The following is a 14,764-nucleotide window of genomic DNA, read 5'->3' on the forward strand; positions in this document are numbered from 1 at the left end:
TTCCCTCCTTTTCTCCGTTATTTGTAAAGCTGCCTCATACAAACCACTCTGTCTTCTTGCATTTCTTTTTCTTTGGGACGGTTTTGGTCACCACCTCCTGTACAGTGTTACAAACCTCCGTCCACAGTTGTTCAGGCACTCTGTCTACCAGATCTAATCCCTTGAATTTGTTCGTCACCGGCCCTTGTTATGGCCCACTTCTTCACCCTCAGGGTGCCTTCCTTTCTGTCCCTCTGAAAGCCCCCTCCCTCACCACACCTCTGCCTTTGAGGTCCACAATCTCGGCCCTTGGCCGATCCTTGGAGGTATCTAAGACAGTCCTCCTGGGGTTCCTGGACTCCCAAAGATGAACTAGGGTCAATACAACCTCTGGAGGAAAGTATGGCTAATTCCGTTCACAGAGGAGGAGACAGAGGCTCCGAGAGATTCCAAGAACTGCTCAAGGTCTCCAGGCCGGCGTGCCAGGCTCAGGGTTCCTAAGCAAGAGTGATGATCCCAAGCGGGAAAGTCAGGACGACGTCCTTCTGGTTTTCCCTTCCAGTGATTGCTTCAACGCTCCTCTAAAAACAAAGTTTTCTCCCAAAATCGGATCCCTGACTTCTCGAGCGCGCACCGCCCCCCCATCCCGGAGTTCCCTGACCCACGCTCCTGTCACCGAAGATTGGTCTTCGCCTTGGAGGCGTGGCCCACGTGGCCCGCAGCGAGTAGAGCCCCGGGGGACCTCTAGGGGGCGCGGGTCTGCGGCTGGTGGGCGGGTCGATGCCGGGCGGAAGGAGCATCGGTCGGTGGGCGGGGCGAGAGGCTCCTTTCCCCGCCCCCGCCCGGCCCCGCCCACCGCGCTAGCTGAGGCGCCCAGGCCAGCTGTGTCCCTGATTTCCGCCCAGCTGCGCCCCTCCGTCCGTCCCCACCTTGGTCCGGCCGCAAGAGGTGAGTCTGCAGGCGGCAGCGACAGTCGCGCTCCGTCCGTCACGCCGCGGGTCCGGCTGGGGCCCGCAGTGGCCGGCGGAAGTGGAGGCGCGCGCATGCGGGCCCCGGGCTCCGGGGTGCGGGTCACTTGCTGGGGCGGCGGGAGTGCGGGCCGGCCTCTGAGTCGGCGGCGCGGCCCACGATCTAGCGGAGCTGACGCGTCAGGTGGAGCCTTTGGAGGAGCCGGCGCCCCAGGCCCGGGTGGGGAAGCCGAGATCCGCAGAGGGAGCGAGAGCGCCAGCGGACTTGCCAGAGGCCGCAGAGTGAGCGGGACCAAAGACCCGAAGCTCCTGCCTGGGGATCTCGATCTGACCTCGGGCGGACGCAGGGGGTCCCGCGCTCCCTGTGACCTGGGCTGGGCCGAGCGCTTTTACAGCCCTCCCCTCGTGTCCGGAGCGGCGCGTACTGCGTCTTGTCCTCCACACCAAGCCCCCCTATAGCTGAGGAGGACCACCCCACCCCCGCTCCCACCACCAGGCTGTGATGGACCGGGGAGGAGAGTGCCTTGCCCAAGGGTGGCGCCGAGCAGGTGAGAGGTGAACCGCGCTCCCAGGAGAGCTCCACTTCCCGGAGGAACGCTCGGCTGCCACCCCTACACCACATCCCTGGCCAGGAAGATCACCGCTGCCCATCTCTGCCCAGCAACCCCCTTCCCCAGGCCGCGTGTACCCACGCGGTGCCGGCTCTGGGCTGGATTTCCGGCGACCCGGCTGTTTCCCCCAGAATCCTTCTCCAAGTGCTCTGGCCCTAGTGGCTGGGAAGGCCGGCTCATCATGGAAGTTTCAGGAGGGAGACCTGTGAGCCAAGGCAGGGGGGTGGCCAGTCGCCTTTCGGGCCCAGTGCCTTTCCCGAGGCACAGCAGCATGCTTTGGCTGAATCCTGAGCCTCTGTCCGTTGGAACTGCCAGATCTGGGCCTAGGGTCCAGCTGGACAGGGTGACGCCTGGAATCCACATTCCCCTTGATGTTGGTGCCCAGGGGAGGGCAGAGCAACAAAAAAATTGGGGGGGATCAGTGTCCTGTGGATAAGGAGCATCCCTTTGCAGGTGTTCCCTGACCCCGGAGACCCAGACTCTGAGCCTGACACCCCTGAGAGAGGTGGGCGGATTCACCAAGGTCCACTCAGCCTCTGCAAGTGCCCAGGCTCAGATGCCGCCCCCAGCGATGCACTGCCCGAGACTGGCCCTGGGCCTGGGATTCTGCCTGCTGCTGGGCATCACCCTCTGCTCTCTGTGGTGAGCATGCCCCTTGCAGCCCTCTGTCCCCACCCCAGACTCCTCCCTCTCTCAGCATCTCAACCCCCAAACCTGAACCCCTTCCCAGTATTTCCAGGTCCCACCCTCCTCTCTAGGCACACCTGTCCCTCCACCCTAGCTCCAGTATGACTGAACCAGCCTGGCTTATGGGTTTTCCTTTGCGCTGACCTCCCAGCCTCTACACTTAACTCTTGCCTCTGCCTGGACTATTCTTCTAGCCATGTTAATGAGGAACTCCTGTTTATGCTCCAGAATTCACCTCATGTGTCCTTTCTGCAAAGCTCTGGGGGTTCCCCCACACCACCAGTCCCTTGTGGGACTGGTGTCAAGACCATTCCTGCCCCAGGAATGAATGGCTGCATAGCTGTATAATGACTCATTGCAGAAGGCCAGGAGGCTTTGTTCTCTGAGGTCAGCCAGACCCAAGGACTGATAGGTGGAGGGCGGGGGGAGGACCCCAGGTGTGCCACTGGGGACCTGCATTTCCACTAACACGCACCAATGTGAATTCTCAGCCTCAGCTTCAAAATCAAGTCAACACATGTATTTCCTTCCCAGGGTGTATGTCGAGAACTGGCTGCTGGTCTCCTACATCCCCTATTACCTCCCCTGCCCAGAGATCTTGTAAGTATGGGGCAGGCAGAATTAGGGGCCTCCAGAATAGGGAAGATGGGAAGGCTTTTCAGGTCACTTTGTAGGTTCTTAGGTCCTAAACTCATGATTCTGAGCCACAAATGTGGAAGTTCCCTGTTTCCGTCCTCAGGTATCCTTGCAGTGCCCTCTCCACGGTATGATTTTGAGCATGTTGCATAGCTCAGAGCCTCACTTGCCATATCTGTAAAATGGGATGATAGAGCTTGGGGTGTGATGATGCCTGTAAGTCTCCTGGTGCTGCACCTGGTATACAGGAGGTGCTCAGGAAAGAATGCTTTTAGGACTTGACCTTTTTGCTCAATGTTGTGCTCTCTGTGGGTTGGAAGGACAAATGCACACATGGCCAGTCTCCCTCAGATAACAGATCTGACACTTGGACAGTTCACAGTGATAAAGATGATTTGGGACAGTCTCAAGGTGGCATTTGGCCCCGTGGCCTTCTGGTTTTCATGACACCTAAAGGAAAGTTTAAAATCTGGATCATAGACTACTAATTAACAGTAGGGTGTGTTTCACTATTATAAACAGAATGTAGTAAATTAGGCAGGACAACAGAAAAGACAAAAGAAAACAAAAACCCTCTTGTGTCCTACTGGCCTAAATCACACTCTGACTCCATTGTCAGCTTGTTGATTGCTGCACTTTCTATTCAAACAGATTGTTCTGAAAGCAGAAAGTACACTTGCTGTTGAAAATAGTTGTGACCAGAATGTTTTTGCAATTCTTATCCTATTTCCCCATAATTGCCTTTATTTTTCAGCATCTGGTCACCATGATTTTATTCCACCCAGAGGCTGGGCCCTAATTCTTAAACCCTCTCCTTTTCCCACCAACAACTTAGGGCATTTAGGTTGTTTCTAGTTCACCAGCATTCTAAAGTAGTTCATAATGAGCAACTTTGGATATAAAGCTTTGTTCATCTTTTTTTTTTTTTAATTAATTTATTTGCCTGTGCCGGGTCTTGGTTGCAGCACGCGGGGCCTCCCATCTCCGTCTCAGCATGCAGGATCTTTAGCTGTGGGTGGCACATGGGATCTGGTTCCCTGACCAGGGACTGAATCCCAGGTCCCTGCTTTGGGAGCACGGAGTATAAGCCACTGGGCCACCAGGGAAGTCCCAGCTTTTTCCATCTTAAAAATCCTTTTATTTGGTACGTTCCTGGGCCAAAGGGTACGGCCAGGGTCTCCATCCATCTCATCAGGCTGCTCTCCAGGGTGCCTGCTTAGTCGCTTCAGCCCTGTCTGACTCTTTGTGACCCCATGGACTGTAGCCCACCGGGCTCCCCTTCCCATGGGGTTTCCCAGGCAAGAACACTGGAGTGCGTTGCCATTTCTTCCTCCAGGGGATCTTCCTGACCCTGAGTCAGAGTGATTCAGGCCAATAGGACACGAGGGTTTTTGTTTGGACCCAGGGATCCAACCTGCATCTCTGGCGTCTCCCGCATTGGCAGGCGGGTTCTTTACCACTAACACCACCCGACAGCACCTGGGAGCTCTCCAGGGGGACCGTGGCAAACACACAAATACACCTCCCCACCTCCCCCGCCCCCAGCAGCTGCACTGCACCTGGGCTGGTGCTGCAAGTATTAGGTGTCATGAAAAACAAAAACCAAACCACCTTGCTAATTTGAGAGATGGGAAATGCACTATGGTTTAAATTCCACTCCTTTGATTCCTGTGCGGCCCTCATCTCCCCACGCCTTCCCATTTACTGAATTTCCTCTTTTGTGACCCGCCTGCTCCACCACCTGCCCCCCTGTGGCTTGTTGGCAGGTCCTCTATCACCACCTTTGGCCGAAAGTACTCGCCACTTTTTTTTTTAATTATTTGCAGTTTTTTAAAAATTACTTGCAGTCTATATTCAGGTTCTGAGTTTTTTAAACAGATTAAAGTTGGAGATTTTTTGTTAGTTTTAAATGTTCACACCTTCCCCTCTGTTCATTTGGATTTCTTCAATTTTATTACCTTCAGAGGTCTGGAAACATGAAGTTCCTTTTTTTTTTTTGGCTCTGGCCCATCTGTGCTTTGGTGTTCTTCCGTCTGACTCCTTAACATGGCCAGAGCGGAGCATGTCGGGGCTGGTGAGGCGAAGGGAGACACTGATGGCCAGGGAAGTGTGGGACGAAGACCCCTTTCTCCTTCTCATTTCTTATCAGCTTCTCAGAGTCCCGTCACTTTCTGAGCAGGACCCGAAATGTGCTTGTTTGTGTGAAACTATGGCAGAGGGCCAAGTTGATGGATCAGCTTTAAAAAATATATCTTCCAGAGTATAAGCTAATCACTATAGGACAAATACTGTAGGGTGTCATTTATAAGAGATCTCTAGTAAAGAGAAATGGGACTTCCTGGTGGTTCAATAGTTGAGACTTCATACTCCCAATGCAGGGGGCACAGGTTTGATTCCAAGTCGGGACACTAAGATACTACATGCCACGTGGCGTGCCCAAAATGAATAGAGATCTTATTAAAAAAAAAAAAGATTTTTTTTTTTACAGAAACGGAAGTAAGCATAATAGTTACCAAGGGTTGGGAGAAGGGATGGAGAGGTAGTATCTCAGGGAGACAGTTTCAGTTTGGGGACGATGAACAAGTTCTAGAGATGGGTGGAGGTGATGTTTGCACAGCAACATGAATGTACCTGATGCCCCGGAACTCTACGCTCTCAAATGGTTAAGGTGGTACATCTTTGTCTTGTATATCTCACCACACACACAAAGCGTAGACAGAAAACAGCAGCACAGCTCCAGGAAGCTTAAGCCAGCCCCCCATGGGTGACAGAATGAAGAGACCCGAGTGAACGGCAGGCACTCGAGTCCTCGGGTGGTCCGAGCCTCACAGGCAACCTCAGGCCTCTGCTGGAACTGGCTCTGACCGGCTCGCTGGGTCAGAGGAGCAGGCCTGTCCCGTCTCCAGGCCTCACTTCCGCCCTGCAGAGTGACTCTGTTGTCCTCACTTTAAGGGAGAGGGGACAAAACCTCGAGGAGTGGGGTGTCCACCCCCGGGTCTCTCCAGCCTGCAGCCTCGTCTGTCTGAGCTCCCAGGCTTGAAAGAGGCAGAGCTGGGCTCACTTTGCAGCTCCTGAAAGCTTCTCCATGGCGCCCACGCTCTTCCAGAGCTGAAAAAGACCGTGGAGACAAATGGCGCCAGCTTGAATCACCGCCCTGCCACATGGTGACCCTGGACGGGCGGCCTCTGTAGAAGCCCAGCCCCCGGAGAGCGGGCAGAGCCATGGAGGAGGGGCCAGGGAGCCTGGGGGAGGGGGCGCCTGCCCCATGGGGGTGTTTTAACGACGCCGATGGCCCTGTCTCACCTTTCCCACCAGCAACATGAAGCTTCAGTACGAGGAGGAGCTGTCCCAGCCTGTGGCACAGTAAGCAGCCTGTCCTTTCGCCCTCTGTGGCCCCAGGGTGGGCAGCTGCCATCCCTTTAACCACTCACCCTTCTTGGTTGCAGGTCACAGTACCCTCAGCCCAAGCTGCTGGAGCAAAAGTAGGTGTTGATTAGGGCCTGGGTGCAGGATGGAGAGACTCGAGGGGGTGGGGGTTGGGGGCAAAGCTCTGATTTAGAAGCTGGGGTGCTGGAGGGGTCAGCTGACCTCAGGGTCCGGGTACTCTGGCACCTGGGCTCCAGTCCAGCTCTGTCACTAGCTGTGTGATCTTGGGTAGGTTACCCAACTCTTCTGAGCTTCTTCTATACAGGTGGATGGTTAGTGATACCCACTCAGCGGGGCAGAGGACCAGATAAAATGAGGTTGGCAAAATGCGGAGCAGCGATTCCTGGGCAGCCCCGGTGGTTAGGACTCTGCGCTTTCACCGCCAAGGACCCTGACTCACTCCCTGGTCAGGGAACTAAGATCCTGCAAGCCAGGTGATGCAGCCAAAAACAAACAAACAAAAAACTGCAGAGCACCGTGCCTTTAGTGCTTGATCCATTATTAATAATGATAATGATAACCCCCAACTCCAAGGCCCTTAGCGGACACCAGAAATGCCAGGCTCCTCTAGACACTGGATGTGCAGTAACTCCTGGTCCTCTTGCCCTTCCTGGGAAGGAGCTATTATCATCCCCACTTGAGGATACGGTGGCCCAGAGACAGGGATGAAGCTGCCCAGGGTCACACAGCATGGGAGGCAGGACCAAGATGAGACGGAGGCTTTCCCCAGGGGAGGGTCTCAGCCCCCTCGGCCTCCTCTGCTGCCAGGCCCACAGAGCTACTGACACTGACACCCTGGCTAGCGCCCATCGTCTCCGAGGGAACCTTTGACGCTGAACTTCTGCATCACATCTACCAGCCACTGAACCTGACCATCGGGCTCACGGCGTTTGCCGTGGGGAAGTGAGTAGGGGGCTGGGCTGGGGGCGGGGGGGTGGGGTAGTCTGGGGAGAGACAAGACCCTGCCCGGGCACCAGGGAGGCTGTGCCAGGTGGGAAGTGACAGAGCAGAGTGTGATGGTGGGAGAGTCTTCATGGAGGAACGGGATGGTCTGGGCCTGGCATGCAAGCGGGGAGGGGGAGGCAGCCCCAGTGAGAGAGCAGCAGGAGCCTTCCTCAGGAGACACCTTGCCCCTCACCCCGTCTGCTTCCCCGAACCGTCCAGGCAGGTGTGAAGGAATGGCAAGCCCAGAAATGGAGGGTCCGTGGTCAGGCCACAGGCAGGTCAAGAGAGAGATGGCCCTGCCCTGGGGACCCTCTCCTCCACCCCTAGGCCTGCTTGCTCTCAGGACACCCCCTGTTTTCACCCCTCCTCCCTTTCCCCACCTGGCCCTTCCTTTCTGGGACTCCTGAGAGAGGGACCCCAATGTGGGGGGGGGCCCAATGACTAAAGCACTGGTCAGGTGATGGATGGCCCACTTGGAGTCGGGGGGCTCCCTCTCCCCCAACCCAATGAGCACCCAGCACCACTCACTTCCCCTTGATGTGCAGCCACTTACCCGATTCTCAGCTACTTTTTTCTCTCTGAGGCTCAGTGTCCTTGTCTGTAAAGCGGGGAGTGTGGTCCCTGCCTTCTCGGGAGTTTGCGAGGCCAGGAGGTAATCCCTTAGAACACTGCCTGGCACTTGTAAGTGCTCAGGAAAAGTTAGGGCATGCGGCCTGTGAATATCATCAAGTTATCATTATTAGGATGGTCTCTAGAGGTTGGTACCGTGATCAGGGGAACTTGACAGATGAGGGGTGGACCTGAGTGATTCCTTGAGATGGGAAGCTGGGAGGGGGACCCCGGCCTAGCCCTGGGCCCCACGGGGTGCCAGCATGGAGCGGGGACCAGGCAGTGGCCCTGCGGAGGCCGTGGTGTGTGACGGGGTCCAATCCAGCAGGTACACCCTGTTCGTCCAGCACTTCCTGGAGTCGGCCGAGCGGTTCTTCATGCGGGGGTACCGCGTGCACTACTACATCTTCACTGACGACCCCCAGGCCATTCCTCGGGTCCCGCTGGGCCCCGGCCGCCGCCTCAGCGTCATCCCAGTCCCCGGGCCCTCCCAGTGGGAGGAGGCCACCATGCGCCGGATGGAGGCCATTAGCGTGCACATCGCCGAGAGGGCACACCGGGAGGTGGACTACCTCTTCTGCCTGGATGTGGACATGGCGTTCCGGAACCCTTGGGGCCCCGAGACCCTGGGGGACCTGGTGGCCGCCATCCACCCAGGCTACTTCACCGTCCCCCGCCACCAGTTCCCCTACGAGCGCCGGCCCATCTCCACCGCCTTCGTGGCAGACAGCGAGGGGGACTTCTACTATGGCGGGGCGGTCTTCGGGGGGCGGGTGGCCAGGGTGTACGAGTTCACCAGGGGCTGCCACATGGGCATCCTGGCGGACAAGGCCAACGGCATCATGGCGGCCTGGCAGGAGGAGAGCCACCTGAATCGCCGCTTCCTCTCGCACAAGCCCTCCAAGGTGCTGTCCCCCGAGTACCTCTGGGATGACAGGAAGCCCCAGCCCCCCAGCCTGAAGCTGATCCGCTTCTCCACCCTGAACAAGGACACCGCATGGCTGCGGAGCTGACGGCGGAGGCGGGGCCGCTGCGGACGGGGGAACCCCAGTGAGCGCCCGGCTCACCGGAGCCTCCGGGCACCGGGGCCTCCCTCCTCAAGCCTTAGGTGGGACCAGCCCTGTGCCATCTAACCTCCGCCTCTGCTGGCGGAATCCAGCGGGAAGACGGGCCTGGAAAGGCCTCTGTCCCCTGTGAAGAGCAGTGTCCGTGTGGAGGAGAACGCAAAGATCACACCATCCGAGGCCCAAGGACAGGAGGAGGGGAGGCCAGAGGTGGAAGAAGATGGGGCCTTCCGCCAGCTCACGAGCCTTCGAGGCAGCCCCACCCAGTGGCCCAAATCCCCTCTGCCACCCGCTCATTCGTTGCCTGCTGCCCTTGAAGTTGCACTTCTAACACTTGTAGGAAAGGCATCCCCACCCCCTTTTCTCTGGCTGCAGGGGTCCCTGATGTGTCCCCCGAGCCTCTGGAGCCAGTTCTTCACTCAGGACCCCCCGGAGGGAGCCTTCCAGGCTCTCTGGTTTCATGTCCCTGCCTCACTCGAGGTGGATGGTCCCTGGCACCACGCACCTCTTCTGTAAGAGGGTTGGGGCAGCATCTAATAAAAGTAGTGTGTGCTAGGCCCTAACCGGGCTTTCTTCACCTGCAGCTCTTGAGTATCTGGGTTGCCAGGCCTCTAGGGATGCAGGCAGCCTGGGTTGCTAGTACAGTCAGCTTGGGTGGGAGGGTGGGGGTACAGTTTTCTAGCAAGCCTGGGCTGCTGCTAGCCGCTGCAACAGGCAGGATTTCGTCCCAGTTCTCCTGGGAGATGGGTGAAGTGAAAACATCACCGGCTATGCAGCTCTCCTGAGTCGGGGGGAGCAGAGCTCCCTCCCAGGTGGATGTCCTGTGGGCTCTTGGTCCCTGAGTGCAGAGCACGTGTGTCTGCTGCATCTGCCATCAGCCTCAGCCCGGGGCACTCCTGGTGGGCGTGGGGCACTAAGGTCACCAGGCAGGCCTAGGATTAGAGGGGCTTTAGAGCCCTGCGGTGGTCCTGTCTGCCTGGTGGGACAAAAGCGGTGGGTGGGGAACCCAGTGTGCACTCTCCTGGGGGCAGCAGCATCCTTGCCACATAAGGTAGAGGGCAGGGGGTGTGGTCTGTGGCCAAGTCAGGAGGAGCAGAAACCCACCCACCTGGGCACCCTGGGCAAAGCTGGGGCCAGCCCCAAGCCTACTCTTCCCGCAGCCTGTGCTTGGGTGGCAAGCCAGGACAGACTGCAAGAGCACGGGCAGGCTGAGTGACCACGTGGGGAGACAGCCTGAGCCAGAGAGGACGAGTCAGGGAGGGGCCCTGGGGTGCTCCCCGGGCAGAGGGACAAGGGTGGGTCCGTGGCCCATGTGCCCCCACCTTCCCAGGGTGCCCAGCCCTGCCCTGGGGTGTGTATGAAGGGGCAGGCCCTGCCTTCACCGAACTTCCGTGCTGCAGCAGGGAGAAGGCCCTTGACTTGGAGACCAGAGGAGGAGGAGGTGGCCCTGAGCCCGGGCAGCGTTGCAGGAGAGAAATGAACCCTTGCTCACTCCAGCCCAGTTCTGGGTCCAGCTGATGGGCCCCCCCAACCCCCCAGGCACTAGGGCTACCTCGGACCACATCCCAGGCATGGCCCTCAGACACGGTTGAGTGAGTGACTACCCAACTCCTAGATCTAAAACAGGGTCCAGGCTACTTCCTCAAAGAGCTGAGGGCTTGGGGCCAGAGCTGCTCTATGGGTGAGAAGAAGTACCAGGCCTCGTAGGAGTGGGAGGGGTAGTGGGAGACAGGCCTGACCCAGGAGAGAGAGGGGAGTACCAGAGATAGAAATCGACAGAATCACAAATGCAAAATGTCTGCAGTGTCCCCTGCAATAGAGGCCCCTGAAATGTAAGCTTCCTGTCCCCTCGTGACCAACTACCTCCTCCCCACGCCTTACAGTCCAACATCACTGCTCTGCCATGGGGTTGGGACCAGCATACCTTTGCTCACACTGCCTACTGGTCAGGCCTCCCTGTCCAGTCATCTGGCCCAATTCCAGGAACATAATCATGACATCACCTCCCCCAGGAAGCCAGCCTTGATTTGTTCCCCCTTCCTTCCAGAGTGGGTACCTTTCAGTGTTCCCATAAATCCTCATCCCTATGTCATCCTTTACAATGTTCTGCCCATCTCCACCCCTTTCTCAGTCGGTAAGCCCCAAGAGGATACAGATGGTGGCCAACCAGGTTTACCCCGGTACCTGAAACCCAGGAGGCATTCTTTGAATGTTTGTTGGATGACTGCATGAATGTGAGGCAGCTGAGAGAACACAGGTTTTAGTCTGTCCTAGCACATGTGGGATGCTGGGCAGGGCACTCCACCACCCTGAGGCCCTGGGGTGACAATCAAATGGGACTATGGCTGGGAGCCCTCTGGGCACTGCCTTCTGGGCAGGCACTTGGAGAAGAAGCTGGGCAATATCCCCAGCCCTGGGAGGAGGCAGACCAGGTGGACCAGACTCTGTGCACCAGTGGGCTCTGTGCACCAGAGCCCCCACTGTGCACAGGAGGAGCAGACCTCGTCCCTGGTGGCATCGCAGGGGTGCACGCTTGAGTGGTGGGGTGAATAGCACCTCGCTAAGCTCCTCCCAGCTGAGGTGCTGCGGCTCTGACAAAACCATCTGGAAACCGTGTGCCCCACGGCCCCAGCCTGCAGTGACCCCTGACTTCTTAGCCTGCACTCAGAGCACTGTGCAGTCTGGTCCAGACACCCTCCCCAGGGAGCACCCCTCACCCCAGCCTCCCTACCGCTGTGCTCCCCCAGGGACCCCCCCAAGCCCTCCCCCTCAGAGCCCCCTGCCTGCAGTGCCCCTCCCCACAGCCCCCCATCCAGCATGGACTCACCTCCAAGGCTGGGCTGAGAGGCCACCTCCTCAGGCTCCTGTGAAAGCACAGCCGTTGGGGTCAGAACGACCCGGGCTCGAATCCACAGCGGGTCCACATCACCTGTGGGTCCCCTTCCCTGTGACAGGCCAGCGTGTGTGGTGACTCAGAGCCTCAGTCTCCTCCACTGAAAATGGGGTCAGTGACTCTGCCCTTGGGAGGGAGGGCTGGGGAATAAAGCAGGGAGAGGGAGACACCCAGAGGGTTTGGGTTCAGGATGTGGCCCCGCTGGGAGAGCCCGACCCAGGACAAGGCCTGTGATGGTCAGCGCGGCGGGCTGAGCGAAGGTGAAGGTCAATGATTCTGAGTCCTCCATTCATAGCTGGCCTTGCTCACCTACAGCTGAGTGACCTTGAGAGCTGAGGTCACTGTTCATAAATTAAAAGGGGCAAAATCCCTGAGCACCCAGGGGTATCCTTAGTCACACTAACGCCCCCTGACAAGCATTCAGCCCAGGTGGGTCCCCCTCGCTCCTGCCTGGGCTCCTCCAGCTCCCCATTCACCAACCAGGGCTGCAGCTGGGGAAAGGCTGGACCTCGTGTCCGGAAGTCCTGCCAGGAAGACAAGGGAGTGCGGGGGGGCGTGGGGTGGGGCGTGATCTCCTTTTCCGTACTCCGCCTCCAGGATTGCCCATGCCTGCCGTGCATCGAGCTGGCCCGGACACGAGGTGTAGGACCGAAGGATGGGGGTGCACAATCCGTGACTCCCACATCTCCAAGCCTACACGACCACGCGGCCCAGCACCCCAGCCCGGTGGGGTCTGGGGTGGCCCGAGGAGCTAGGGGGCACAGGAGGAACGCAGCAAGCAGCGGTGGGTGGGGGCGCGCCGAGTCCACAGCGCGCGGTCAGCCCTCGGGGCGCGGCGCGCGAGCCCGCGGCCAGGCGGAGCTCCCGTGCACGCGCCGCCCGCGGGCCCGCGCAGGCCCTGGATGTGCACGCGTGCGCGCGCGGCCGCAGGCTCGCGGCCCGCCTGCCCCCGCCGGCGTCCACCCCCACGGTCCGCCCGCTGGAGGGAGGCCGCTGCGCTCGGCGGGGCCCGCCCCTCACACCTGCAGCGAGCGGGGGGCGGGACGCGTGGAGGCGGGGCCGCGGCGCGGCCCGCCCACCCGGCCGGAGCCCGGGAGCCCGGGCGCAACCGAGCGGCGCGGCCCGAGCGGCCGGTGGCGCGGCGCGGGCGCAGACAATGGGAGCGGCGCGGGCGGCGGCGCCGGCGGAGCCCTGGGCCCGGCGGGGACGGGAGGCCGCGCCATGAGCCCCGCAGCCGGGCGCCCCCCTGCGCCGCGCGCGGGCCGAGGCGAGGGGCCTCTGCTAGCCCGGGGCCCCGCCCTGGGGCCGGCGATGTGCTGCCGGGGCTGAGAATGATGGTAGATTGTCAGGTGAGTGCCCTGCCCGGCCGCGATCGCCCTCCCCGTCGTCGGAGGTGGAGGGAGGACCGCCTGCCCCCGAACCCCGACTACCCCGCCCACACCCGACCCAGCCGGGAGGGAGAGTCCACGCAGAGCGCGCGCTTACGCAGTTCCGTGTCCAGCCCCTCCTGGTACGATTGGGAAACTGAGGCCAGGAGAGGTACAGAGGCTGGCCCGGGGCCCACGGCGGGGGGGGGGGATGCGGGGGAGTGTGGGAAGACTCCAGAAGAGATGGAAAGGTTCCAGCCTCCTAGTTCAGGGCTCAGACACTCCCATGGGATTTCCTTGGGGAAGGAGAGCCCCTGACTTCCTGGGGGGACCCTTGTCCATCCCCTCCCCCTCCCACGAGAGGCCCTTTCCTCTCGGCCTCCCGACGTGCCCACAGGCACACACAGTGACCTCACAGGTGGAGACCATGGCATACATTCAGGGGAGCAGTGGACACAGAGATGACAAGGGGAAAAGAAGAAAGCTGTAGAAAGCAGCTCCACCATGGGTCAGGACCATCCGGTCTCCCGGCAACAGGCTCAGGGCCCCAGGCTGAGGGACAGAGATGCCAGGGGCAGGTGGGCAGGTTCCCGGGAGTCGACCTGGGCAGGGACCATCCCCAGAGCAGCCTGGAGAGGACAGTGTCTGGGCTCCTGCATCCACTACTCTGGGCACCTGGAACCACGATGAGATTTGCCCCTAGTGGAGAGGGAACTACAGGAGAGAAGTCCTCGGTTTACTCCACTACAATTTAGGATTCATGGTTGGGGTGATCTCGAGGGTTCTACAGCTTGTAGAAGAGTCTGTTGGCCTTGGTTCTCCATCCATGACCCACCGTGCTCCGAGTCCTTGGAAAATACTTTTCTGCTCCCTCCAGGTCCTTCTGAACATGTGGCAGCCTGGAGGGCTGGGGACCTGGCTGGTGCAGAAGGAGGCAAAGCCCTGGACCACTCGTCCAGGGGCAAAGTGCCATCTCTGTTGGCACCTGGGGTTCCTCATTTGGAAGGGGGTGGAGTTAGTTACCCGCCCGCCCCCCCCCACCGTTGGGATGAGGAGGCCTCCGGAGGGACCTGGATACCAGGACAGTGGAGGGAAACAGGGGGACGAGGAGAGCTTCTGAGGTCCTGCACAACGCCCCTGGAGCCAGCAGGTCGGGCTCCTTTGCCCCTGTGAGGGAGAGAGAGCCGCTGCCTTGACTACACCCAAACAAAGGTGTGTGTTTTGTTTTCTGGGTTTTCCCTGTCTGGGGCTGCAGTGCTGGGGCTGATCACGAGGGGGCGGGCTATGCCCACAGTGCTCAGTGGTGGCGACTGGCGCAGAGAAGGGACCCCGGGGAGTCCGGCTGCCTCCCACCCAACAGACAGCTTTTATTACTAGCCTCCATGTCTGCAATATGAGCGGCCCAGAGGCAGGAGGGGGCTCTGAGATCCTCTATCGATTCAGTCACTGTGCCCCGGGCATTCACCCAGGAGCTCACGGCTCAGAGGGCAGATGGACAAAAAGCAAGAAAGCAAATCGGTGGGTGAGAGAACAGCACGTGCTCCTGGGAAATGAGTCAGGGTCCCAGAAGGAGGGTCAA

General features: G+C 59.5%; 2 protein-coding genes and 1 long non-coding RNA gene across 24 annotated transcripts in view; 2 read left to right on the top strand and 1 right to left on the bottom strand.

The window, feature by feature from the left end:
* The first annotated feature begins 836 nt into the window (after nt 1-836).
* On the top strand, nt 837-9,508 carry GBGT1 (globoside alpha-1,3-N-acetylgalactosaminyltransferase 1 (FORS blood group)). Of its 18 annotated transcripts, none has more exons than XM_081590738.1 (8): nt 837-927; nt 2,012-2,200; nt 2,780-2,845; nt 6,197-6,244; nt 6,328-6,363; nt 6,573-6,741; nt 7,076-7,210; nt 8,187-9,508. In XM_081590738.1, exons 6-8 carry the CDS (start codon nt 6,620-6,622, stop codon nt 8,872-8,874), a joined length of 945 nt encoding a protein of 314 aa, XP_081446864.1. In that variant the 5' UTR covers nt 837-927; nt 2,012-2,200; nt 2,780-2,845; nt 6,197-6,244; nt 6,328-6,363; nt 6,573-6,619; the 3' UTR covers nt 8,875-9,508. The 18 variants fall into 18 exon arrangements, with proteins under 18 accessions (XP_081446864.1, XP_081446866.1, XP_081446859.1 ...); XM_081590740.1 differs by having other exon boundaries at nt 8,190-9,508; XM_081590737.1 differs by lacking the exon at nt 837-927 and adding an exon at nt 1,034-1,495.
* Nucleotides 5,545-13,578, bottom strand: LOC145545800 (uncharacterized). 3 transcript variants are annotated; one of them, XR_014082195.1, is made up of 5 exons: nt 13,304-13,578; nt 11,753-11,958; nt 7,806-7,965; nt 6,185-6,352; nt 5,545-5,989 (listed from the first exon to the last, which is right to left on the bottom strand). It is a non-coding gene; the product is annotated as an uncharacterized LOC145545800 (long non-coding RNA). The 3 variants fall into 3 exon arrangements; XR_014082196.1 differs by having other exon boundaries at nt 11,753-12,159; nt 13,304-13,569; XR_014082194.1 differs by having other exon boundaries at nt 11,753-12,133; nt 13,304-13,532.
* RALGDS (ral guanine nucleotide dissociation stimulator) overlaps nt 12,708-14,764 on the top strand; it is a 51,016-nt gene continuing 48,959 nt past the window's right edge. For 2 of the 3 annotated variants that reach the window (XM_081590722.1, XM_081590725.1), the window contains exon 1: nt 12,904-13,167. In XM_081590722.1, coding sequence (XP_081446848.1) covers nt 13,150-13,167 — 18 coding nt within the window. In that variant the 5' untranslated portion in view covers nt 12,904-13,149. Of the gene's footprint in view, nt 13,168-14,764 lie in introns of all 3 variants that reach the window. The other variant, XM_081590714.1, reaches the window with a different exon arrangement.

Source organism: Giraffa tippelskirchi, chromosome 4, assembly GCF_054371585.1.
Source record: "Giraffa tippelskirchi isolate mGirTip1 chromosome 4, T2T-mGirTip1v1.2.pri, whole genome shotgun sequence".
Lineage (NCBI taxonomy): Eukaryota > Metazoa > Chordata > Mammalia > Artiodactyla > Giraffidae > Giraffa > Giraffa tippelskirchi.

What these genes read in the sequence shown, in the direction of transcription:
- GBGT1 (XM_081590729.1), top strand. Translation starts at nt 2,785, where the DNA reads ATGTCGAGAACTGGCTGCTGGTCTCCTACATCCCCTATTACCTCCCCT. An exon ending in CTCCCCTGCCCAGAGATCTT is followed by an intron (nt 2,846 to 6,327) that starts GTAAGTATGGGG and finishes TCTTGGTTGCAG; the next exon opens with GTCACAGTACCCTCAGCCCA. An exon ending in ACTAAGATCCTGCAAGCCAG is followed by an intron (nt 6,742 to 7,075) that starts GTGATGCAGCCA and finishes CTCTGCTGCCAG; the next exon opens with GCCCACAGAGCTACTGACAC.